The 26,619-nt window shown below is 40.4% G+C and overlaps 1 protein-coding gene across 15 annotated transcripts in view; it reads left to right on the top strand.

Annotated features, from left to right (window-relative positions):
* Positions 1-26,619, top strand: part of obscnb (obscurin, cytoskeletal calmodulin and titin-interacting RhoGEF b) — a 60,039-nt gene that overhangs the window by 8,789 nt on the left and 24,631 nt on the right. For 4 of the 15 annotated variants that reach the window (XM_047811440.1, XM_047811433.1, XM_047811435.1 and 1 more), the window contains exons 11-43: positions 34-321; positions 961-1,236; positions 1,546-1,821; positions 1,985-2,260; positions 2,849-3,124; positions 3,393-3,668; positions 4,478-4,753; positions 5,763-6,038; positions 6,306-6,581; positions 6,890-7,165; positions 8,147-8,422; positions 8,508-8,774; positions 8,872-9,141; positions 10,180-10,446; positions 11,940-12,206; positions 12,295-12,407; positions 12,574-12,727; positions 13,095-13,256; positions 14,465-14,569; positions 14,688-14,954; positions 15,098-15,367; positions 16,211-16,477; positions 16,613-16,879; positions 17,209-17,475; positions 17,591-17,860; positions 18,413-18,682; positions 20,185-20,451; positions 20,543-20,809; positions 21,913-22,182; positions 22,775-23,044; positions 23,218-23,496; positions 23,905-24,171; positions 25,127-25,399. In XM_047811440.1, coding sequence (XP_047667396.1) covers positions 34-321; positions 961-1,236; positions 1,546-1,821; positions 1,985-2,260; positions 2,849-3,124; positions 3,393-3,668; positions 4,478-4,753; positions 5,763-6,038; positions 6,306-6,581; positions 6,890-7,165; positions 8,147-8,422; positions 8,508-8,774; positions 8,872-9,141; positions 10,180-10,446; positions 11,940-12,206; positions 12,295-12,407; positions 12,574-12,727; positions 13,095-13,256; positions 14,465-14,569; positions 14,688-14,954; positions 15,098-15,367; positions 16,211-16,477; positions 16,613-16,879; positions 17,209-17,475; positions 17,591-17,860; positions 18,413-18,682; positions 20,185-20,451; positions 20,543-20,809; positions 21,913-22,182; positions 22,775-23,044; positions 23,218-23,496; positions 23,905-24,171; positions 25,127-25,399 — 8,424 coding nt within the window. The remainder of the gene's footprint in view (positions 1-33; positions 322-960; positions 1,237-1,545; positions 1,822-1,984; positions 2,261-2,848; positions 3,125-3,392; positions 3,669-4,477; positions 4,754-5,762; positions 6,039-6,305; positions 6,582-6,889; positions 7,166-8,146; positions 8,423-8,507; positions 8,775-8,871; positions 9,142-10,179; positions 10,447-11,939; positions 12,207-12,294; positions 12,408-12,573; positions 12,728-13,094; positions 13,257-14,464; positions 14,570-14,687; positions 14,955-15,097; positions 15,368-16,210; positions 16,478-16,612; positions 16,880-17,208; positions 17,476-17,590; positions 17,861-18,412; positions 18,683-20,184; positions 20,452-20,542; positions 20,810-21,912; positions 22,183-22,774; positions 23,045-23,217; positions 23,497-23,904; positions 24,172-25,126; positions 25,400-26,619) is intronic. The other 11 variants (XM_047811438.1, XM_047811437.1, XM_047811439.1 and 8 more) reach the window with 11 other exon arrangements.

The raw sequence follows: 26,619 nt of genomic DNA, 5'->3' as shown, positions 1-26,619 counted from the left end.
GGCCTGTTGTACTCAACACCCTTTGTTAAACAGCTGCCCCAACAGAAGTTCAAGCCACTTTCACCAACAAAGAAACCTATCAGAAGGAGGTCAAAGTTTCTGCCTCTCAGAAAGCCACGCTGAGCTGCGAAGTGTCCGACTCCAAAACCGAAGTGAAATGGTATAAAGAAGGCAAACAGCTGATCTCCGGTAAGACCGTCCACGTGGAGACGAAGGGCAAAATCCGTCAACTGGTGTTGGACAGTGTGGAGAAGAAGGACGCAGGAGAGTACACCTGTGAAGTAGGAAACGAGAAGCTGGTCTTTAAGATCCATGTGGAAGGTACAGTATGAGAAAAGGATAGTCGTAGCTAGCATGCTTTCCCTTTAGTCCCCTTCTCTGCTGCCAGTGCTATTAGATCAGAAGGTGTTGATTAATTTTCTGTCTGGAGCACTCATTAGTTCTGGATGCAAGGCATATCGAAGATTTATAGATTTCTGTGAGGAAACGTTTGACTTTAATAAAAGAATCAATTTCAACTAATGCGTCTACACATGCCCCAACGTTGTCATATATTCATAGACCGGTATATGTCCAAGAGCACAGAGTGAAACTTGTTTAGTTTAGCTCCTCTTGTCTATGCTAGATTTGCCGTAGAGACATCATGGAGAAAGACGTCCTTGTGGTATGTCACAGGCGTCATTGTGTTATGTTTCTGGACAAAACTCAACAATGAAGCAGATAACAATAATACTTGCTGAGATTCTGTATGCGTATCCTGGTTGCGTAGCCTGCATGCGTTAAATAATAAGTAATAAGCAAATAAGACTTGCAGTTTTTAATTTTCACACATGCCTTAAAATTTGGTAGACTTATTCATCAGGTTATAAGCCTTTAGTCTTTAGTCTACTATCCTTGGATTATCATGTTGCCTGAGTGTGTGTGTGTGTTCTGAGTGACCTGATCTTCTTCTTAATCTAGAACCTCAAGCCACTTTCGTCAACAAAGAAACCTATCAGAAGGAGGTCAAAGTTTCTGCCTCTCAGAAAGCCACGCTGAGCTGCGAAGTGTCCGACTCCAAAACTGAAGTGAAATGGTATAAAGACGGCAAAATGCTGATCTTAAGTAAGACCGTCCACGTGGAGACGAAGGGCAAAATCCGTCAACTGGTGTTGGACAGTGTGGAGAAGAAGGACGCAGGAGAGTACACCTGTGAAGTAGGAAACGAGAAGCTGGTCTTTAAGATTCAGGTTTCAGGTACCTAGTGTTTTTTTTTTTTTTTTTAAATTGTGTCTTTAATTAAATAGTTCATATGTAGTCCAACAGAAAGTGTCCCACCTTGACTGATTACATCATATAGATAACGGCATTTTTAGTGGGCTAATATAAGAGACCATTGAACTGTATATTGTATGTGAGAACTGCTATTCTCCTTTAAACTTTAAAAGGAGCAAGAACGGTACAGACATGTGAGTGGAAGGGGCTTAATGTTTTTGTTGGGTTTTTTTTTGTCAAGATTTGCCTCCACAATATTATATGTATGATGTTCATTAATTGTAAATTCAGAACCTCAAGCCACTTTCATCAACAAAGAAACCTATCAGAAGGAGGTCAAAGTTTCTGCCTCTCAGAAAGCCACACTGAGCTGCGAAGTGTCCGACTCCAAAACCGAAGTGAAATGGTATAAAGACGGCAAACAGCTGATCTCCGGTAAGACCGTCCACGTGGAGACGAAGGGCAAAATCCGTCATCTGGTGTTGGACAGTGTGGAGAAGAAGGATGCTGGAGAGTACACCTGTGAAGTAGGAAACGAGAAGCTGGTCTTTAAGATTCAGGTGATAGGTAGGAATTGATCAGACAAGTCCCCACCTTCACCACGATGTGGTTTTGTTGCTTTTTTCTATTGGAATTTTAACTTTTTTTTAAAGTATCGTTCATATTGAATATAACACAACTACTGTAAGAAGCAGCAGATTCTTATTGATGCATTAAACTGTCTCTTTAGAGCATCAAGCAGTTTTCAACAACAAGGATTCCTATCCGAAGGAGGTGAAAGTTTCTGCCTCTCAGAAAGTCACACTGGACTGCGAAGTGTCCGACTCGAAAACTGAGGTGAAATGGTATAAAGACGGAAAACAGCTGATCTCCAGCAGGACCATACACATGGAGTCAAAGGGCAAAATCCGTCAACTGGTGCTTGAGAGTGTTGAGAAGAAGGACGCAGGAGAGTACACATGTGAAGCTGGAAATGAAAAGCTAGTTTTTAAAATTCAGGTTGCAGGTATGGGAATTTATTTTGAAACGTTGTTTATATATATCCATTTTCTACATGGTTCTAATGGAACTGAGATTGCATCAAGACTCTACTCAATACTAAATTTGAAAATTAGCGACCATGCTCCTGAAATCCCGCACGTTTGAGCGGGTTTCACAATCCTAAATTTAAATTCTTGAGTCAATTTGTGTTGAAATTAGGGAAAGTCAGGAAAGTTTTAGGGCAGGGGGATGAAATCAGGACTAAGGTTGAGAAACTGTACGTTTTTAATAATAATAATAAAAAAAATAGGCCATGAATAATAGTCAGCTGACTAGCGTAGTTTCTTATATGGGGTAGATTAGAATTTCATGAAGACCCAAGTCAAGATGAGCTGAATTCTGTAATAATGTGCTTATTAACTTGGCTAATCATACTTCAAGTTAATCTACTATTTTTAGTCTTATATAAATTTCCATGAAATCAAATCTGGCACTGAAGAAGCACATTAGAGCTTCAACTTGTGTGGAGGGCCAATAAAGTTTTGATTTAGTTTATCTCTTAAGGTGTACCTACATCTCAATACATTAGGCTCTTTATTATTTTTTCATTCAGAACCTCAAGCCACTTTCATCAATAAAGAAACCTATCAGAAGGAGGTCAAAGTTTCTGCCTCTCAGAAAGCCACACTGAGCTGCGAAGTGTCCGACTCCAAAACCGAAGTGAAATGGTATAAAGAAGGCAAACAGCTGATCTCCGGTAAGACCGTCCACGTGGAGACGAAGGGCAAAATCCGTCAACTGGTGTTGGACAGTGTGGAGAAGAAGGACGCTGGAGAGTACACATGTGAAGTAGGAAACGAGAAGCTGGTCTTTAAGATTCAGGTTTCAGGTACCTAGTGTTTTTTTTTTTTTTTTTTAAATAGTGTCTTTAATTAAATAGTTCAAATGTAGTCAAACAGAAAGTGTCTCAACTCGTCAACATATTAATCTCACTAATATGAGACAGCAATGAACTGCTGTTCTCCTTAACAACTTGAAAAGGAGCAAGAATGGAGCAGAAGTGTAAGGGATTTGGTTTGGTTTTGTTTGTTAGTCAAGACAAGTTGCCTTTACACAATTGTATGTACTGTATGATTTTACATTAATTATCCCTTCAGAAACGCAAGCCACTTTCATCAACAAAGAAACCTATCAGAAGGAGGTCAAAGTTTCTGCCTCTCAGAAAGCCACGCTGAGCTGTGAAGTGTCCGACTCCAAAACCGAAGTGAAATGGTATAAAGACGGCAAACAGCTGATCTCCGGTAAGACCGTCCACGTGGAGACGAAGGGCAAAATCCGTCAACTGGTGTTGGACAGTGTGGAGAAGAAGGACGCAGGAGAGTACACATGTGAAGTAGGAAACGAGAAGCTGGTCTTTAAGATTCAGGTTTCAGGTACCTAGTGTTTTTTTTTTTTTAATTGTGTGTTTCTAGTGAACCAGAGTCAATGTATTCAATGATAGAGATTTAAAAGCACCTTTGTACGCCACTCTGGAGAAGGGCGTCTGCCAAACGCTGTAAATGTAAATCCTTCAAAGCGTTTGCCAAATGGATATCAATAAACAAGTAGCTTTGACACCCAGGACAAGCAAAAATTCATGTCTTGGTTATTAAAAAATTGCAATACAAAGGTTTTTTTTTTTATAGCTATGCTGAAATGTAATTTGCACGGTGGTGTGATGTACCCTTATCGCTATAAAATGTTAGCCTGACTCAACTAATGCTTTCCATTGTGATGCGCAGTAGCTCAATGACTTGGTATTGGGAATACATGCATTTGTTCATTTCCCTTAGTCTGTATTAATGCACATCAATGTATGATGGCTAAACAAACTAATTAATATAACTGCCAGTTTTTAGCTGTAGTATTTTATGCAACCAGTCGTGGAACTGGGCAGCGCACTGGTGCGGGCTTCTATGTCCTGGTGTAGCTTATTTATTCATGCTCTGTCTGCCACCAACTAGACATGTGGCAAACAGGATTGAAGCAGATGTGCAAGTGGAAGGTATTTGTCGGGCGCTTCTATTTGGTGTATTTGTCCGGATATCTGCCTTCATATCCATACGTTTGGCTCTTTATTATTTTTCCATTTAGAACCTCAAGCCACTTTCACCAACAAAGAAACCTTTTGTTTCATTTCTTAGTCAAGACAAGTTGCCTTTACACAACTGTATGTATGATTTTACATTAATTATCCCTTCAGAACCTCAAGCCACTTTCACCAACAAAGAAACCTATCAGAAGGAGGTCAAAGTTTCTGTCTCTCAGAAAGCCACGCTGAGCTGCGAAGTGTCCGACTCCAAAACCGAAGTGAAATGGTATAAAGAAGGCAAACAGCTGATCTTAAGTAAGACCGTCCACGTGGAGACGAAGGGCAAAACCCGTCAACTGGTGCTTGAGAGCGTTGAGAAGAAGGACGCAGGAGAGTACACCTGTGAAGCTGGAAATGAAAAGCTAGTTTTTAAAATTCAGGTTGCAGGTATGGAAATTGTTTTGAAACGTTGTTTATATATCCATTTTTTACATGGTTCTAATGGAACTGAGATTGCATCAAGACTCTACTCAATACTAAATTTGAAAATTATCGACTATGGTCCTGAAATCCCGCACATTTGAGTGGGTTTCACAATCCTAAATTTAAATTCTTGAGACGGTTGGGGGGGGGGGGGTGGTGCACGGTGGCTTAGTGGTTAGCACGTTCTTCTCACACCTCCAGGGTTGGGGGTTCGATTCCCGCCTCCACCTTGTGTGTGTGTGGAGTTTGCATGTTCTCCCCGTGCCTCGGGAGTTTCCTCCGGGTACTCCGGTTTCCTCCCCCGGTCCAAAGACATGCATGGTAGGTTGACTGGCATCTCTGGAAAATTGTCCGTAGTGTGTGAGTGTGTGTGTGAATGAGAGTGTGTGTGCCCTGTGATGGGTTGGCACTCCGTCCAGGGTGTATCCTGCCTTGATGCCTGATGACGCCTGATATAGGCACAGGCTCCCCGTGACCCGAGAAGTTCGGATAAGCGGTAGCAAATGAATGAATGTGACGGATGCGTTGACATTAGGGAAAGTCAGGAAAAGTTTTAGGGCAGGGGGATGAAATCAGGACTAAGGTTGGGAAACTGTACTTTTTTAATAATAATAAAAAAAATAGGCCATGAATAATAATCAGCTGACTAGCATAGTTTCTTATATGGGGTAGCTTAGAATTTCACGAAGACCCAAGCCAAGATGATCTGATTTTGTTTTCTGTCTGTAATAATGTGCTTAACTTATTAACGTGGCTCATCATATTCCTGTTAATCTACTATTTTTAGTCTTGTATAGATTTCCATGAAATTTCTTTGCAATTTTCGCACCCTAGCTTAAACTTGTTGTTGAAATGAATGGAACAGATGTTCAGTATAAGTGGCAGTGAATTTGTCTTTAGTTTTGATTCAGTCTATCTCTTAAGGAGTACCTACATCTCAATACATAAGGCTCTTTATTATTTTTTCATTCAGAACCTCAAGCCACTTTCATCAACAAAGAAACCTATCAGAAGGAGGTCAAAGTTTCTGCCTCTCAGAAAGCCACGCTGAGCTGCGAAGTGTCCGACTCCAAAACCGAAGTGAAATGGTATAAAGAAGGCAAACAGCTGATCTCCGGTAAGACCGTCCACGTGGAGACGAAGGGCAAAATCCGTCAACTGGTGTTGGACAGTGTGGAGAAGAAGGACGCTGGAGAGTACACATGTGAAGTAGGAAACGAGAAGCTGGTCTTTAAGATTCAGGTTTCAGGTACCTAGAGTTTTTTTTTCCAAAAAAAAATAGTGTCTTTAATTAAATAGTTCAAATGTAGTCCAACAGAAAGTGTCTCAACTCGTCAACATATTAATCTCACTAATATGAGACAGTACTGAACTGCTGTTCTCCTTAACAACTTGAAAAGGAGCAAGAATGGAGCAGAAGTGTAAGGGATTTGGTTTGGTTTTGTTTGTTAGTCAAGACAAGTTGCCTTTACACAATTGTATGTACTGTATGATTTTACATTAATTATCCCTTCAGAAACGCAAGCCACTTTCATCAACAAAGAAACCTATCAGAAGGAGGTCAAAGTTTCTGCCTCTCAGAAAGCCACGCTGAGCTGTGAAGTGTCCGACTCCAAAACCGAAGTGAAATGGTATAAAGACGGCAAACAGCTGATCTCCGGTAAGACCGTCCACGTGGAGACGAAGGGCAAAATCTGTCATCTGGTGTTGGACAGTGTGGAGAAGAAGGACGCAGGAGAGTACACCTGTGAAGTAGGAAACGAGAAGCTGGTCTTTAAGATTCAGGTTTCAGGTACCTAGTGTTTTTTTGTTTTTTTTAAATAGTGTCTTTAATTAAATAGTTCATATGTAGTCCAACAGAAAGTGTCCCACCTTGACTGAATACATCATATAGATAACGGAATTTTTAGTGGGCTAATATGAGACCATTGAACTGTATATTGTATGTGAGAACTGCTATTCTCCTTTAAACTTTAAAAGGAGCAAGAACGGTACAGACATGTGAATGGAAGGGGCTTAATGTTTTTGTTGGGGTTTTTTTTTTGTCAAGATTTGCCTCCACAATATTATATGTATGATGTTCATTAATTGTACATTCAGAACCTCAAGCCACTTTCATCAACAAAGAAACCTATCAGAAGGAGGTCAAAGTTTCTGCCTCTCAGAAAGCCACACTGAGCTGTGAAGTGTTCGACTCCAAAACCGAAGTGAAATGGTATAAAGAAGGCAAACAGCTGATCTCCGGTAAGACCGTCCACGTGGAGACGAAGGGCAAAATCCGTCAACTGGTGTTGGACAGTGTGGAGAAGAAGGACGCTGGAGAGTACACATGTGAAGTAGGAAACGAGAAGCTGGTCTTTAAGATTCAGGTTTCAGGTACGTTTTGGTTTTCAGCTTTCTTAATAAATTGGCAATAAGACCATCCTTAAAAATATTTTGGTTTGCAGTAACAGTAAAAAAAAGAGTAGGTAGGTAGGTCTATTTTTTTTTTTTTCAAAGATTCAATGAAAAAAAAAATAGTTCCAATTTTGGTGATTATGTAGGTATAAATTTAAACAAATTAGCATATTGTGACGACACCGACTGGGTCTTCAACCCGTGCCTTCGGGCGCATCATTGCGAACCTCATTTTGATGCAGGCTACATAGACCACAAACAAATTGAAATCTTTGTCAAAAACATCTTTAATGCATGAATTTCAGGTGCATTCATTTGGTGAAAAAAAATGAGGTAATTTGAGTGGTTTCCTTCAAGTCATTCGACACGGTCACGGTTAGACTAGACGGGAGAAGTGATGGGAAAAGATCTGGACACAGTTTTTCCAGAACTTCGTACCAAGTTAAAGCGTGTCGAGCTGTTTTAATGAATTTTTTAGCTGTATTATGGCACCCGAACCCGTATGACTTTGAACGGTGACCGCAAACATTTTGTTTACTGCAGCCGCAGCCGTCATTACCGAGCGCGACCCGTCGACTCTGATGGTGAATGAGAGAACGAGACGAAGCGAACGCACAGGCCGTAGTGTGACATCCGGTAACCAATAGTGTAAACATAGATGACATCACGGGTTTTTAATTAAAAGAAAGAACGTAGTCTTTGTTTGTATGTACAGTAGCCCTAGGCAATTTTTATATTTACAATACTTACTAAAATAAAATTAATATTATTTTATTGCTTTTGTATTAGTTGTTTGAAGAGTAAAAAAAAAAAAATTTGTCGGTCTTAACGCAAATTTACAACCGGGAAGTCGGTCGGGTTACGGCAAACAAGAATATTATTAAGGATGGCCTAACTAGTGATTTATTGACTATTACAAATGATCTCGAATAAAAATTCTTTTTATATGTCTTTTTATAGACGTCGCTGCTAAATTCCAGAAAAAATCCAGTATAAAGGAAACTATCGCTGTGCAAGAAACTGAGAATATTGTTCTGACCACTCAAGTAACAACAGAACACGCTAATGTTAGTTGGTTCAGGGACGGCATAGAGCTGAAGGAGGGTAATAAGTATGAAATGAAGAGGGAAGGTTTGTCTCATGTCCTTATTGTTAAGTCCTCTGAAGCAAAAGATACAGGCATTTATGTGTGTCAGACAGCTGAGGACAAGATGGAATTCCAGGTTCAGATAAAAGGTAAGGATCCGGGGCAAGTTTTTTTTTTTTTTTACATCTATGGGATTTAATATTTTCCCTAATTAACTTCACTATGTGTTTTCAGAATCTCCACTAAAATTTGTAGTTGGCTTGGAGCCAGTGACTGTTGCTTTGGGCGGTACCATGACTCTGTCCTGCCAATTGAATAGAACTGCAGGGGACGTTCTTTGGAAACACAACGGCAAAGAAATTAAGCCTGGTGGCAGATACGTCATACGCTCTGACGGAGCTCAACGTTTACTGACCGTGTCGTCTGTAGCCCAGGAAGATGAAGGAGAGTTCAGTTGCGAATGCAAAGATGACAAGACTAATGCTAAGATTACAACTAAAGGTGAGAAATGCCTTCAAGTCTGACTACTACTTTTTCTACAGCACTGTTCCAGGTACAAGTTTACATGAGGTGAACACAGACATTGTTTCTGTTATAGCTCCACGTTTGGTGAAGTTCTTATCCAAGTTGAACAATGTTGTGGCAAACGAAGGCAAGGATGCCATCTTTAAATGTTCCATCACTCCTGCGGATGTGAGCTTGAGATGGCTGTTTAATAATGTGCCCGTCACCTCTGGGCCCAAATTCAAGATCGCTCATGGAGGCACAAGCCATTCGCTCACGATCACTGCAGTAACACTAGAGGATGTGGGAGAAATCAGTGTGGATGCTGAAGGGAAAATGTGTAAAGCGACTCTGCAAGTGCAAAGTAAGACATGGGGTAAAAATAACTGATCGACCAGATAGATAATTCCCCAATTGGCATACCTTTTGTATGACAATCAGATTACATTTACAAATAAGCTTTTAACCTTTAAAATCAGAAACATATTCTGTTTAGCAATCTTACATATTTTAGATTAGCGGTTACATATTTAAAGGCGGGGTCTCCGATGTTTGAAAGCCAATGTTGACATATAAAATCACCAAAACAAACATGCCCCTAACCGAAATGGGTCCCACCCCTGTATCGATAGCTCCACCCACACATACTGTACATACGTAACCCCAGGGGACTAACAGAAAGAAACGTGTCTTTATCATAGCTGAAGTGAAGAACAATACGATTGTAGATAAACAAACAAGCAAAAATGCCACACAAGCATAATCATGTAAAGGACAAAGGCATATATTAGTTCTGTGTAACAAAGCAAAACCAACGTTACTCACCTATCAAGAAGGAAAAAAGCGCCTCGGCGTCTTAAGTAAAGTCGGCCACATATTCACAGGTCGGAGTTTCCCGAGTCAATAACTCCTGAGCTAAACGCTGTTACTACACAAAACGCGGTTGTAGCTGCCTCTCTACATTACTACGGTAGAAAAGAGGTGTTATTTGTGTAGTAACAGCGTTTAGCTCAGGAGTTATTGACTCGGGAAACTCCAACCTGTGAATATGTGGCCAACTTCCTGCTCCTTCAGAAAGCTGATCCTATATTAACACGTCCTACTTGTTGCCATATCGTAAGTCTTTCTTCTCTTTCTTTCTTTGTTTTTATCCTCCATGTCAATGTTAAAACCGCTTTCTGCTAATGTCACACATGCGCACTGAACACGCTCTCCGCCACATATTGACAAGCCCCGCCCCTTTCTGCTCATTGGCTACACTTTTGTTTTGATTTTTGTTTATTGTTCGGCCCGACTCAGTTTTCTGAAGCATTTCTCAAAAATCAGAGACCCTGCCTTTAAGATTAGTGGTGATGCCACAGTGCTTGAGAACATTGTGGTTTTACTATGCCTATGTTTGCAGAGCTCCCTGTAATGTTCATAAAGAAGCTGGAGAACAAAACGGTCCAAGAGCAGGACACTGTGGAGCTTAAGGTTGAACTGAGTAGGCCATCCACTGAGGTAAAGTGGATGAAGAACGGCATTGTGCTGCAGCCTGAAGGGAATCTGAATATTAAAGTTGATGGAGTTAAACAGTCTCTGATCTTTAAGAGTGTGACCTGTGCTGACCGAGGCTTTTACTCCTGTGAGACTCTGGATGACAAGACTCAGGCCAAACTGACAGTAGAAAGTAAGCCTTCTTATAGTACACAAAATATACACACTGCCTGGCAAAAAAAAATCTGTTCACTTCGATTACTGTACCACCTTAGCAGTGGCATCGGTTCAATAAGCTTATGCAGTGCCACGATATTTTTTTCCGTTCAGATGTGCATGTGTGAAAATGATGTCTCAAGCTCACTAAACCTCTCTCTTCAAATTTGAGCCTGATGAATTCTGGCATTGTCATCTTACAATATGTCCATGCAGTCAGTCAAGAACTTTTTCCTTTGATGGCAAAAATTGTTTATTCAGTAAATTCAGATAGTCAGCTGCATTTTTGGGCACATAATGTTACTGAACCTAGACCTTACAATCTAAAGCAAACATTCATTCATTCATTCATTCATTTTCTACCGCTTATCCGAACTACCTCGGGTCATGGGGAGCCTGTGCCTATCTCAGGCGTCATCGGGCTTCGAGGCAGGATACACCCTGGACGGAGTGCCAACACATCACAGGGCACACACACACACTCATTCACTCACACAATCACACGCTACGGACAATTTTCCAGAGATGTCAATCAATCTTTGGACCGGGGGAAGAAACCGGAGTACCCGGAGGAAACCCCCGAGGCACGGGGAGAACATGCAAACTTCACTCACAAAAGGCGGAGGCAGTAATCGAACCCCCAACCCTTTAGTTGTGAGGCGAACGTGCTAACCACTAAGCCACCGTGCCACCCTAAAGCAAACAAACAGATCATAATATTGCCCTTCCAGGCTTATACGGTAGGCAGTAAGCAGGATGGGTGCATCAGTTCATCAGCCTCTCTTTTTACCCCGATGTGCTCATCACTTTGGTACAGGGTATATCTGGACTCATCAGACCAAATGACCCTTTCCCATTGCTCCCTAGGATGTTGAAGCTCATGAGTTTCAATGGCACATGGGTTTCCTAAGGCTGTTTAGTCCCAATCCCTTGAGTTCTCTTTGCAATGCGTGCATGCAAATGCTCTTACTTTCACCAGCAAACATAGCCTTGAGTTCGATTGTCCCCCAATCCCCCCACCCCATTTAACAAAAGTTCGTCCAAAATTTGTTTCTTCAAGGTTGACTATTTTTCACCTATCCAGGCTTTAATAATGTGTTGGTCTGTTCTTACCCCAAGCTTAGTAGCTTCAGCAATCTTCTTAGTTGTTTTCTTTGCTTGATGCGGTTCAATAACTTGACCTTTCTGAAACAGTAGCATCTTGTCCAAGAACACAGGCTATGTCTTCCAACATGGTTGTGTAAGAAATGAGTAGCGGCTCACTGCATCAGTCAGGGTTAAATAACTTGTCGGCAGCTAAAAATAGTATATCGCTGTAATAATAATTATCCGGTGTACTGTTCGATCCTGGTGGTGACTCGAGGAACAGTCAGAGCCAGAACAGTGTCATCGTGTTATACTCCTACATGAAAGGTATAAATAAATTTCCAACAAATATCTAATGTTCGACAACAATTGTGGCCCTTTTAGTGAAAAAGATCCAGATCGTTAAGGGCTTGAAAGAGATAAAAGTTCATGAACAGGAGACGGTAACCATGGAAGTGGAACTCAGTCAGCCTGATGTGGAAGCGTTTTGGACCAAAGATGGACAAAAACTGAGAGCAAGTCCCAAAATCCTAATGACCACTCTGGGTAATAAACATTCCTTGACCATGTCCCAGTTGAAGATGGAGGACAGTGGGATGATCACTTTCCAGGCAGAAGGTGTCCACACCTCCGCAAAACTCATCGTCACGGGTACGTCCGCTTTCATTTGATCAAAGTTTATATTACAGTATTTTTCTTGGAATACTATTTTAGATCTGTATTTTATTTTATTTTACAGAACCTCCCGCAAAGATCCTCAGACCGTTAGAAGATGTGACTACTGCGGAAAAGGAAAAAGCCACCTTTGAGTGTGAAGTGTCCCGGATGAATGCTGACGTGAAGTGGTTTAAGGTATATAAAAGAGTTAACTTTCGTTGTAACCGGTTTTTTCAACATTTAAAACTGAAACAGAACAGTATCTACAGTGTTAGCCAGAGTAACTGCATATATCACTAAATATTAGCTGTAGATTATGGGCTCACATGCATTCATACAATAAATATGAAAATTTTCCTAGAATGAAGAGGAACTGAAACCAGGAAAGAGATACATGATTCATTCTCAAGGTTGCAAGCGTAGCCTCCTCATCCAGAAATGTACTTATGAAGACCAAGGCTTGTATGTGTGCAAAACAACGGATGACAACACGTCAGCCAAGCTGACCGTTCATGGTAGAGAGAAACATTTATTTGTTATTTAAAGGCAGGGTCTCCGATTTTTGAAAGCCTATGTTGACGAAACAAACACACCACTAAGCCTTTCTTCGCTTTCTTTCTTGTTTTTATCCTCAATGTCAATGTTAAAACCGCTTTCTGCTAATGTCACACATGCGCACTGAACACTCTCTCCGCCACATATTGACAAGCCCCGCCCCTTCCTGCTCATTGGCTACATGTTTGTTTTGATTTTTGTTTATTATTTGGCCCATTTTCTGAAGCGTTTCTCAAAAATCGGAGACCCTGCATTTAACATCTCTTTGACTGTTCAGTTTTAAGACACTGAGGCCTTGACCATCTTATCTTATGGCTCCTCTCGCAGCCCGTGACATCAAGATTATTAAGCAGCTGCAGGATTTGAAAGTGACTGAGAAAGAAAGTGCGGCGTTTGTCTGTGAGGTGTCGCACGACGAAGTGGAGGGTCAGTGGTTTACGGGTGACATCAAACTCAAAGCTGGGGACAACATTAAAATGAGACAAGAAGGTGGGTTGCGTTCACGTTAACAACGATCCTGATTGGTCAATAGGTCTTGTTATTGTTCTATAAAAGCAGTTGTATATCATAGCTTTATTTTTATGCAGACATTATTGTCTCTGTAGTAACTACTGTATAAATGCACAAAAAGTACATTTTGTTACGAAATTAACAGTGTTGTATAAAGTACTAGAAAGCAATACTTGAGTAAAAGTAAAAGTATCGTACTAGAAAAAGACTTTGGTAGAAGTGAAAGTCACCTTTTAGAATATTACTCAAGTAAAAGTCTTAAAGTATCTGATATTTACTGTACTTAAGTATCAAAAGTCATTTTCTGATATTTAATGTACTTAAGTATTTGAAGTAAAAGTAAAAAGTAAAATTTCAGTGATTTTCGGTAGGCATAAGAGCAGGGGCGGTTCTAGGATTTCATCTTTAGGGGGTTTTAGCCCTCAGTGAGAATTTAAAACAGGAAGAGTTTTATATTATATATTGTATGACTACATATTATAAGCCAAAAGTTGTGGTATTATTAAATGACAAAAGTGGTCACCAAAATTTTATGCATGATGTAATGATGTCAGTCTTGAATCAGATCGGTTCATGTATGTGTGCATTCTCTACAAACAGTGTGTCCAATGAATGCAGTCATTAATAAACTAATATTCACAAGACAAAGACCAAATCAATAAATGTTATTTTTATTTAGTATTGATATTGCATTAATATTTTGTTTGTGCTATCAACTCTGGTAATAAGAATAGTGACATTTCACTGCTTTTGGTTGCCGCCGTTATAGATAAACGCCTCCCGCTCTGACCGCTGCACGTGCACGCTGCGTTTACCTGTTCTTCTCCGTAGCGCGCGTGGACGTGCGTAATGCAATCTAGGAGCAGTGATTCGCCAAACCTCCCTTATTGCAATCGCACACATTTCTTCTGATTTTATTTTGTAGTAACGAGTAACGAAGATGCTTAGTGGAAATATAACGGAGTAAAAGTGTACATTTTATCTCGGAAATGTAGTGGAGTAAAAGTGAAAGTTGCCATAAATTTAAATAGCGAAGTAAAGAACAGATACGTGACATTTTTACTTAAGTACGGTAACGAAGTATTTGTACTCCGTTACATTACAACACTGGAAATTAATGTGCTGTTAGAGCAAAATATAAATTCTGGGTGGTAACTGTAGTGCCTATTTCTCACTTATTTTTAAAGGAAGAACATATATCCTACTGTTCAAATCAGTGAAGGCTGAGGATGCTGCTGAAATCAAGTTTGTGGCTGAAAAGGCCTCGTCAGTGGCAAAGCTCACAGTCAAAGGTTGGTGGTTTAATGTAACCATGGTGTCTTATGCATTTTGATGTTAATATTAAGAATTGTATACATGTAGTAACCCCTGACCTGTTCTTGTTGGGTTCAACTTTAATTTTTTTTTCAGAATTGCCTGTGAGATTTGTGAAGAAGCTCAGAGACAAAATTGCCATGTACAAACACCGAGGGCACTTAGAGTGTCAGGTATCTCGAGCCAGTGCCACGGTCACATGGTATAAGAACAAGGACAAAATCGAAGCCACCAAGAAGTACGAGATCTCCAGTGAGGATGTGTATCGCAAGCTCACCATCAATGACGTGGACTCTGGGGATGAGGCCACATACACTTGTGATGCTGTTGATGAAAAGACATCATGCAAGCTGCTTGTGGAGGGTAATGATGCCGCAAAAATGTTTAAAACACGCAAGAGCTGAACTATAATTGTTTTAACGTGATCAAACACTTATAGACACATGCACTTCTTTGCTAGCTACAAGCTAAGATCATAATGTTATGTATGTCCTGATGATTTACAGAGCAGGCCATCAGCATAGTCAAGGAGCTTAGCTCAGTGGATGTGACCGAACCGTTCGCAGCTCACTTTGAGGTGGAAATCAGCATCGAAACCATTAAGCCAGTAAAGTGGGCCTTAAACGGAGAAATTCTGAGCGAGAGCAGCGAGGTTGACATCGAGAAGGAAGGCACCATGCATCGCCTCACGTTTAAGAAGACCAAAGCATCCATGTCAGGAACTGTGCAGTTCACCGCTGGGAAAAGCAAATCAACTGCTCAGCTGACAGTCAAAGGTTTCTGACGCTACAACATTCTTAAATCTAGCAATAAAACATATTTTATGTAGTGAATTCGAATTTTCGATAGGGTTCTGTTCAGCAGACTGAACTGCATGTCCTGAAATATTTAATTCATCTTAGTTCCAAAATTTCAGTCACTACAATTTTTATAGATTAATACCAATAGTACATTTTTTTTACCGTGTATATCGTCGCTGTCGGGCGGAATCCTCGTATCTCCAAAACCATTATTTATATACAAAGTCACGTTTTATCGGTGATAAAAGCTTTATGAATCGGGAGCAGTGAGATACGAGATTATGCTGTCATTGATAAGAACGGTACGGACACAGCCGTCGCTGCTGCCAGCAGTGTTCGATAAAGTCTGCGGTCACGTTGAGCCTTTTGACAAGAGACAAGGCTTCAATGGTTAACCAAAGCTAATGACTGTAGTTACATACATCTTCCTAAACTCTATTGTAAAGGTTTAAGAGCTATAAGTGATACAGTACAAAACACTCTTGAGGAGAGATATGCCGCGAAGCTCTCCTGCGGAGTGAAGAAGAGGTGGAGTTACGAGATATTTCAGACAGTTGAAGTGTCCAATGGGATTTGCGCTCAAGCTATTTTCAAGACTTTCGATTGGTTAATAACTTGTAAAAATTACAGACCCACGTGGGGACTGACCTATAGCATCGATATGTGAAAAAATATGAAATTGACAAAATTTGGACATAGAAGGTTTCCGCCCGACAGCGACGATATGTATGATAACCTGCTTTAGCCTGTTCAGCATGGCTGAGGTAAAAATGCACTTAATATTTTGCTGAAAAGACATTCCTATCCTTTCCTCCACAGAGCGTCCAATCGAGGTGGTGGAGCCCTTGAAAAATGTGACCGGCCAAGAAAAGGCCTCAGCCAAGCTGTCATGCAGGCTATCAGCTGTTCCTAAAGAAGTGTGTTGGTTCAAAGGTCAAACTGCTCTGGAGGCATCCAGCAAGTACGTCATGAAACAAAGTGCTGCTGAAGTGCAGCTGGTCATCCAGACATTGAGTCCTGACGACGACGGCGAGTATCGCTGTCGCGTCGGGACCTGTGAGACCAAAGCAACTCTCACTGTTGAAGGTGAAATTCTAAATTGTTTCCTCCTTTACTGTTTTAAAATCTGTGTTTTACGCGTGGGTTTAAGAACAGAACTCGGAAACATTTAGTGAAAAGCGGACATTAACGATTCTGAACTTTGAAATGGTTGGTCCACAGTGCGGAAAGTGCAGATCACCAAGCGATTGACCGACGTGGAGGTCGACGAAGGCGGTGATGCTGTGTTTACCTGTGAGGTGAACTATGCTGACGAGGATGTAGAGTGGTTCCTCAATGATAAGCTTCTGTTCACCAACGAGGTTAATTTTCTTCAACATGTGAATAAGACGCATACCCTCACCCTCAAGAACCTGGCACCTCAAGATGGTGGCAAGATCACATTCAAGATTAGAGAAGAGAAGCAGACCGTCTGCTTGAAAGTCAAAGGTAACGTGGTTTGAAAGCGGTTTAAAGTGTATATTTTCACCCCATTGAACTCCATATTTTTACGTTGTGGTGTGGGTTTGGTGCAACCTGGAACAGAAATCGACTTAATTAGGAGTATATGCATTCAGTACATACTGTACATACACTTGTGCCAGGAATGCTCTGTTGACTGTAAAGCACGGTGGTGGAAGCATCTTTTGAGGATGCTTTTCATCAACACTGGGTCAAGGGCAAAATGTGAATGAATATATAACTACTGGGTATAACTACTGTTGCATTCATGTGGCGTGGAAATTCTAAACACTTCATTTTGATTTATTAAACCGCAGAAAAGAAAGCAGTGTTCCTTAAGCTGCTAGATGACGTGATTGGAGAAGAAAAGGGCTCTGTAAGTCTGAAATGTGAAGCCTCAAAGCCTACAGTGACCCCAGTTTGGAGGAAAGATGGTACTATCCTTTCTGCAGACAGCAAGCACGAGCTGTTGCACACCGGCAGGATCCTAGGTCTCACTATCCGGGACGTCACGCAGTTGGACTCCGGGGAGTACAGCTGTGATCTTGGTACAGATCTTACAAAATCCAGGGTCACCATTAGAGGTACGATGAAAGGAAATTTATCATTAGACAGACATTCTGTTTACGATGACTCGTTCTTTTGATACATGTTAACTATCAATAACTATGGAATATCAATATAACAAATGTCACACAGATATCAGCATTGGCATCACAAAACGCTTGAAGTCCGTGGAGGCTAAAGCAGGTGAGACCTGCGTGTTCGAGTGTATCCTGTCACGAGAAAGCTCAGACGCATGTTCGTGGAGCCTGAAAGGCCAACCTGTGACGAACGGAGGACGTTTCCAGATTAGCAGCAAAGCGCGCAAGCACACACTTAGCATCAAAGGAGTGACTGGGTCAGACTCTGGAGAGGTCGTTTTTTCTCTCAAGGACTTGAATTCGACAGCAATGTTGGCTGTCAAAGGTGATTTGTCTGCTTAAAAGTTCAAGTATATTCAGGGTTTCTTTTTTTTTCAACCAACTGAAAGGCCAATCACACCTTAGATGGCTATTATGTATGTTGTGTTTAGTGTGTATGAATTGATTCATGCTGTTTTTCATGATTTGTGATTCTTAAGGAAGGTGAGAAAAAAAGAAAAAAAAACAGCTGATCTGAGATCTGGATGAGGAGCTTTATGCCATTAGTGAGGCGGTCTCAGTCTGCTTCAGAAATTTTATTCAAGAGTAAATCAAATGAGCTTGTAGTGTTTTTGGGTAGACGTGAGCCGGGACATAGCTCTATTGCTGCAGAAATGGCTTGTGTTTTCGAGTGTTTGTGCTGTTTCTTATGAAGTTCCCCAGTAGTGGATGTAGTAACTACAGTTAGTAACAATTTTTTTTTTGGGCATCTTCACTTTAGCATGTTCTTAAGAGTTCTTCTAAACACCCAACTAAGTTAGAAAAGCAGATAACGTAGCATTTAGGTATTTGCTAGTAACTTCATTAAACAGCTCCATTTCTCCCCCACCTCCCTCAGGTGAAGTTCCAACCTTCTCTAAAGAGCTCAAGGATGTTAGCATTGCTCCTGGAGAAGATGCTGTATTCCTCTGTGAGCTCTCTCAGGCTGGCTTGGATGCAATCTGGTATAAGAATGGAAAGTCGATCCAAAAGAGCCTAAAGTATGAGATGATTCAGGAAAATAAAGTTGTGAAGCTGATTGTTCACGGTGTTACCGCTAAGGATTCTGGAGAATACAGCTGTGAGGTGACCGGTGGGCCGACCTCAAAAGCTCAGCTGGAAATCAAAGGTGCTTCTTCTGTCATCCACGTTTATGCATTTGACTCAAATCAATTAGTTACTATGCTGAAGTAAGGATATTTTCCTGTACAACCACAACAGTTTTATTCCACTTACACCATAGCAATAATCAGAATTAAGATGTCCTTTATTATATCTCTTTGTACTTACATTTAACATGCACTGAATTTAAGATGCACTGATAAATGTAGACTTTTTCCACACGTAGATATCTCCTTACTGAAAGCTTCAACATATTAATTAAGCATGGTTTTAAATCGATTTAAGGAACGTTCTTGTGCAATTTGTTACTATAAAACAATAACATATTTGAAGGAGCCAAGAGATCCTCTTTATAATCCTGTGATCATGCAAAACTAATTTCAGCTTTTTTCTATATTTAAAGGTGGGGTCTCCGATGTTTGAAAGCCAATGTTGACATATAAAATCACCAAAACAAACACGCCCCTAACCGAAATGGGTCCCACCCCTGTATCGATAGCTCCACCCACACATACTGTACATACGTAACCCAGACGACTAATGGAAAGAAATGTGTCTTTATCATAGCTGAAGGGAAGAACAATACGATTGTAGATAAACAAACAAGCAAAAAAAAAAAAGCGCCTCGGCGTCTTAAGTAAAGTCGGCCACATGTTCACAGGTCGGAGTTTCCCGAGTCAATAACTCCTGAGCTAAACGCTGTTACTACACAAAACGCGGTTGTAGCTGCCTCTCTACATTACTACGATAGAAAAGAGGTGTTATTTGTGTAGTAACAGCGTTTAGCTCAGGAGTTATTGACTCGGGAAACTCCAACCTGTGAATATGTGGCCAACTTCCTGCTCCTTCAGTTCTCTCCAGCGCTGGAAAGCTGATCCTATATTAACACGTCCTACTTCTTGTCCTTATCGTAAGTCTTTCTTCTCTTTCTTTCTTTGTTTTTATCCTCCATGTCGATGTTAAAACCGCTTTCTGCTAATGTCACACATGCGCACTGAACACTCTCTCCACCCATATTGACAAGACACGCCCCTTCCTGCTCATTGGCTACACGTTTGTTTTGATTTTTGTTTAATTTGTCGTCCCGACTCAGTTTTCTGAAGCATTTCTCAAACATCAGAGACCAAAGCACGCTCTTTTAATCAACAGCCAATGCTTAAATCAAGAGGTTTTTTTTAATAGTCTTCTTGCTTTGAGAAAAGATTGTAAAAACAGACCATCTAAAAAACAAAAAAAGAATCTCAGTGTAATAAGAGTATATGGTAAGTACTTGGGTACTTAATTTATTTCAGTATGACACAGGTTATCATTTTTTTCCCTTACCCCAATCCTTTCTTGACACCAGAGGCCACAAACTGCAGGCATCAAGAGGTCATTGCAATCGGTCACTCCTGGATTAAATCATGTACCTAAGCATGGGGTGTACATACAGTATAGGCACGATTTGTGCATAGGGAAAAAATGCATCTCCTTAATTACCAATTCTCTTCTCGTTATCCAAATTGTCAGTTCCTCCTGCCTTTTTTACTCGTGAGTTGGAGGACCAGAAGGCTTTGGAAAAGGAAAGTGTCACCTGGTGCTGCGAGCTGTCTAAACCAGGTATAACGGTTCAGTGGCGCAAAGGGGAAGTAGACCTTTGTTCTTGCTCCAAATACGAAGTCCGGCAAGATGGCAACCTTGTCGAGTTGGTGATCCATGATGTCGACCCTGAAGATTCTGGAGACTACACTTGTGACTGTGGAGATCAGAAAACCACAGCACACCTGGAAGTAAAGGGTAGGATTTTAGCAAATCTGGATTCCGTGTGAAGGATGACACAGCAGGTTTATTATTTTTCTTCCTTTCACCTTCACTTCTTCACTTGCAGCACTACCCATTCTGTTTAAAATACCTCTGAACAACCTGGAAGCTGAAGTCGGGGAAACCGCCGTATTCCGGTGTGAACTTACCAAACCAGGAGCACCTGTAGTATGGAGAAAAAATCAAAAGATTGTACAATCCAGCAACAAACACCAATTAAGGCAGGACGGAGTAGTGGTCGAGTTATACATCTACAAACTTCAGGAAGCAGACTCGGGAGAGTATTCCTGTGATTCTGGGTATGAAACGACTTCTGCCCAACTCACGATAAAGGGTAGGAACCATCATTCTACCTTCCTAACTGGCTCCAGTGATGTTAAAAAGCTCTACCTCCATTCCATGCCACTTTCCCGCATGGTTTGACTCACATGTTCCCAATCTTTCCTTGCTAAAAATCACACACTCTTTTCTGTCTATCCAGTGGTTCCTTTCCTTTCTTCTTGCACGGGATACACTTCTCACATTTTATACTAATAATTTCATCACCCGTCACCAACTCCGTGGCTGCACGGTTCTTTTAGATAAATGGCATTACTGGTCTTAAATGCATAGGAATTAGGTATAATTCCTGAACCCAGATTTAGTGCCATACATTGTTAAACTATAATTGCTAGAACACTTGGTACTGTCTTATCAAATCTATCTTAAGCTATTCTATCTAACATTATTTTCTTCTTTGTAACTATTATGCACTGTTGTTTTAAGTTTTAAGCTTTTCAAAAACACTGTGTCCAAAAGTTTGGACATCGGACCGTCACACCCATTGTTGAACGTCCCCATATATTCCTTTGTTCCTTTTATGATTCCCCGTGCCTCGGGGGTACTCCGGTTTCCTCCGCGGTCCAAAGACATGCATGGTAGGTTGATTGGCATCTCTGGAAAATTGTCCGAAGTGAGTGAATGAGAGTGTGTGTGTGCCCTGCGATGGGTTGGCACTCTGTCCAGGGTGTATCCTGTCTCGATGCCCGATGACGCCTGAGATAGGCACAGGCTCCCCATGACCCGAGAAGTTCGGATAAGCGGTAGAAAATGAATGAATTCTAGTAGTTTTGGGAGAAAATCCACATATGGGTGTGAAGGTCCACATGCTTTTGGCAATATTGTATTTGAAGAGAAAAGTTGCTATAACAAATGTGGCATTTACTAATACAGGAAAATTGAATCCTACACACAATAAAAAATATAAACACGGACACGGTTCTAAAACCTTGACTAAATGCATTCATGCATATAATTTAGTAAGAGAGGCATGTATGGCAGCTTTATGACTTTATGATCGGTTTAATTGTAAAAATGTCCTCCGACGAGTCCAACATTCACTACCCACATTAATAAAACTGGCTTAAAATGTATACTGGATGGTTGTGTATTAAACAGAACTTGACATTACTATTGACACCGGGCTGAAGAGCTGCATTGTCAATGAAGGAGATGATGTGGCCTTTGAGTGCTTTGTATCTCATGACGCCGCCCAGAATGTGAACTGGGAACTTCAGGGTGTTCCTCTCCAGAGCAACGAGATGAACGTAATCCAAGTGGAAGGCAAAAGGCACTCGCTTACTCTAAGGAGCGTGACTGAGAAAGACTCGGGGACCGTGTCCTTCCATGTGGGAAGCCATACTTCGTTTGCTTGTCTCACGGTTAAAGGTAAACTCGGTCTCTAAAGGTTCCACCATCTACTGTACAAAGCTTTGAAATTCTCCTTTCTGTTCCTTTAATTCTCTCAACTAATTTCCTCAACGTTTGAATAACAAGATTTGCTATACCAAGGCAGTTTTTACGGACAACTAAATAACTACCGATGAATTGTTCTTGTAAATTTGCCACAGCTAGTTACAGTCTATTAGAGTCTATTTATGTTGAAAAATTACGTTGTTCTTTTTGTCCATTTATAGTTTCTTTGGTGGATGTTCCACAACATTAGCTGTTCCCTTGCCAGCTTTTTCTGAAGTGCTGACAGTTTTATTTAATTCAATTATTTAATTCTTTATTGTTGTTTTTAATGGTGTGAGATGTCCTTGAGGTCCTTGAGGGCTTTGTTTTTTTAACTAGCAATCAAAAGTGCAATCTCTCTCAGAAGGTTAAGGGTTGTTCCATCTGACTAAATAGTTACTGTTGTTGTACTGTTGCACTCACAAAAAAAACTCTTGCCCACTGTGAGTATCCAAGTATTTGTGAAACTGTTTTTTTTCTTTGTATAATGACAATTAATTTTAATTATTTTTATATGTGCTTCCAGCGATCCCTGTCGTCCAATTTACAAGTGACTTAAAGAACCAGGAAGCTGTAGAAGGAGGCCAAGCTACGTTATCCTGTGAAACCTCAACCCCTGATGCCCATGTGATCTGGAAGAAGGACAAAAAAGTCATTTCTGAAGGAGACAAGTACACCATTCAGAAGAATAACACAACCCAATCTCTGGTGATCTACCAGTTAACAGTGGGCGATGCTGGAGAATATGTGTGTGAAGTCGGAGACAAACAAACCAAAGCCACGTTGAGCGTCAAAGGTGATCATTTTGTGTTTCTTTGCATTGTTCGCTGATCAAATTCCCGTCAAGCATTTTTCAGTTATGATGCAGAACTCATTGACTTTGTATAGTTACCAAACTCTAAAATGGTATTCAGTGGACTGCATTTTCCTTAGAAAGAGTTGGCTTTTTGCACACTTTTCTTTATCTAGAACGTGTACGAATTACAAGAGAACTTAACGACGTCACAGTGACTACGGGCGAGGACGCAGTGTTCCACTGTGAGGTGTCCCAGACAGGAGTAACTAGTATCGAGTGGTGGCTAGGCTCCAATCACCTCCAAAACAATGACTTGAATCAGATCAGCAGCCGAGGGAGAGAGCACAGCCTAGTGTTAAAAATGGTCACGCCTGACGATTCAGGTGATGTGGCCTTTGTGGTTGGCTGTGAAAGGACGGTTGCTTCCTTGGTGGTGAAGGACAAACCCAAAGGTAAAGGGTCAGTTCTCTGCAAGTGCTTGCGAGTCTCCAGTACTACATCTGCTGCAGATAGCGATTATGACAGCCACATAGTATCTGTGAAAACCATGTTTGCTTTGGGTGCATGTATGCGTAACAGTGTCGTTTTATGTTGTGAGCTATCTGAATTTTATTATGAAAGTTGATCCTAACACTAATATATTCAGGATGTTGTCCAGGTCCTCCAAAGACAAGTCTCTTGCTTTTCAGGAGGCAAGGAGATAGTATGAATGCATCCCTTTGGCTTGTTTAGTTTTGCTTTTTAGACAGTTTAAAGGATGCCGGTCTATGCTCTTTGCCTGTTTCGGTTGTTGATTGCATTGTAATTTATCCCTTTCAAATTTACCACCGTTTCTTTGCTGTTCCTCTTGCATTCATCAGAATCCCAGATCATATTCCGCAAGGAATTGGAGAACCAAGATGCCGTCGAGGGTGACACGGTTACACTCCGCTGTGAACTTTCTAAGCCCGGCATTAACGTAGAGTGGCGTAAAGGCGGAGTAATCTTGCAACCCAGTAAGAAGTTTCAGCTGAAGCAAGCGGGATGCTTACAAGAGCTTCACATAAACGACTTGAAACTAGAAGACAGTGGCTATTACACTTGTGATGCTGGAAACCAGTTAACGACAGCTTCAGTTTCAGTGCAAGGTAAAAAAAAAACGTTATTCTTTACTTTAGCATTTATCAAAATATCGCTTTAGGAATTGATATAATCTAATTTTGTGCAAGAATCCAAAGAATGTGATCGTAATTAAAGATTTTTTTAAAAGATAGCAAAACCATTGTAATTCATAAGCCATATAAATTTTTTAATCATTTTTGCATTAAATGGTTAAGGATTTATTGTCCAGTTTTTTTTTTGTTCATGTAATTTTTTGTGTGTGTTTGTTCTATTAGTATTTCTAGCGAAATTTCAAGGTTGATGTCTGGATTTCTAATGTTCATTTTTCATGTCGAATGGCTAATCCAAAGTTCTCCGTAATGCATATGTGGTGGTCTGGGAAAACACATAGGAATTCACTGTGGTTAAAAAATCTTTTATTTGATTAACTTATTTTTATTGGCTAATATAAATTGACTCTACTCTATGGAAACATATTTCAAGATTATGCTACTGCCAAAAATAATCCGACATAACAGAAGCAAGTGAATAAATCGTTCTTGTTTTTGCTGCCGAGTCACTTTTATCTCAGGTATTAAGACTCCATCATTAGATCAGGCAATAAAAGTACGAATAAAATTTGAATGAAATCTTTTTACTTTAAACAGAATTGCTTGAATCGAATTCTGTAGTTTTCAGTACTGTGTTAAAAATGGCAGCTTCTCAAGGCTTTCCCAGGCCACCATGCAGGTTTTCCTACAGTAAGTCCACAATGATCATAACATTTACAGCATTTCCTTATCACGTACTGTAAATTAGGCATGAAACTCCATTTATATTATATATTTGCCACTTTCTGGCAAACCAGTCTGCAGTTTAAATCCATGAAAAGGACTTAGGCCAAGTAAATCCATGCTCACGTTGACGTTTTTATAATTCTATTTAAATTAGCTGAACACTGAGGGACGCTATTGATTAGCTGTTTGTCTGTGGTCTCTGCAGAGGCTGAGGTACTCATTGTGTCTGGTATAAAAAGCACTGATGTCTTTGCGGGAGAGCAGGCAGTGTTCTCCTGCCAACTGTCTCGCCGTGCCAAAGGGAGAGTCCAGTGGTGGCTGGATGGCACCCGTTTGGAGAACAGTCCCTTCAGTATTATTGGTGTGGGTGAAGACAATATTCACACCCTCACCCTAAAGAACCTGGCGCCAAGTGACTCGGGCACCATCCTGTTCAAAACAGGGAGCTTGACATCCTCGGCTAGGCTGTTAGTTAAAGGTATTGGAGCAGGTGGAGGTGTTGAGGGGTGCGGATTAGCTCTTTTGTTAATGGCCCTGCACCACTTGAAGGAAGTCTGTAGACCAGGCACTGGTCCATGATTTTCCTTAACCTGACAAACTAACAAAAGCCCGGCTGACCTGCTTTTACTTGTACCTTGTTTTACTCTTATTTTTTTTTCTCATGTGCCCATTTTCATATACCACAGAGCATAATTCTATATTCTGATTGGTTAGAATTTGTTCAGTAATTTTCTCTAACAAAACCTTCAACAGTAGAGTTAAGGCTGCTCAGCCAATCGCAGGTTTGTATTAATATACTAGTTTTGCGTTACTTACTGTATATCGAAAGAAATAATTTGCAAAGACTTGTGATCATGCTTTACTATTATTACATTTTAAATGTACTATTTAGCTAAAAGGACTTTAATCACTAATGTATGTTAGAAAGTGTAAAAATAAATACATACTGAGAGAGTTTTGGGTAAAAAAAAAAAATTGGAGTAAAAGGTTTACAATGCTTGCAGTGGCCTCCAAAAGCACTATCCCCCCTCAACCAGATGAATAAGTGTCTTGCTTGGCAACTCACCTGTGCATGGCCTACATTGTGGATCATTATTTCAGTCATTTGAAATGTTGGTTAAATTTTGGGAACATCTGGTTATTTGCAAATTAGCTGTATTTTTTTTTTATTCCACTAACATCTGACGTATACGGTGGCCGAGAAGTGCAAAACACATTAATAAATCTGAAAACAAAACAACAAATGCAAAAACAAAACAACAAATCCGAAAACACATTAACAGATCCGAAAACACATTAACAAATCCGAAAACACATTAACAAATCCGAAAACACATTAACAAATCCGAAAACACATTAACAGATCCGAAAACACATTAACAGATCCGAAAACACATTAACAAATCCGAAAACACATTAACAAATCCGAAAACACATTAACAGATCCGGAAACACATTAACAGATCCGAAAACGCATTAACAAATCCCAAAACACATTAACAAATCCCAAAACACATTAACACATCCCAAAACACATTAACAGATCCGAAAACACATTAACAGATCCGGAAACAGATTAACAGATCCGAAAACACATTAACAAATCCCAAAACACATTAACAAATCCGAAAACACATTAACAGATCCGGAAACAGATTAACAGATCCGAAAACACATTAACAAATCCCAAAACACATT

This window comes from Tachysurus fulvidraco, chromosome 3 (genome assembly GCF_022655615.1).
Source record: "Tachysurus fulvidraco isolate hzauxx_2018 chromosome 3, HZAU_PFXX_2.0, whole genome shotgun sequence".
Lineage (NCBI taxonomy): Eukaryota > Metazoa > Chordata > Actinopteri > Siluriformes > Bagridae > Tachysurus > Tachysurus fulvidraco.
This window is presented reverse-complemented; position numbering and strand designations above follow the sequence as displayed.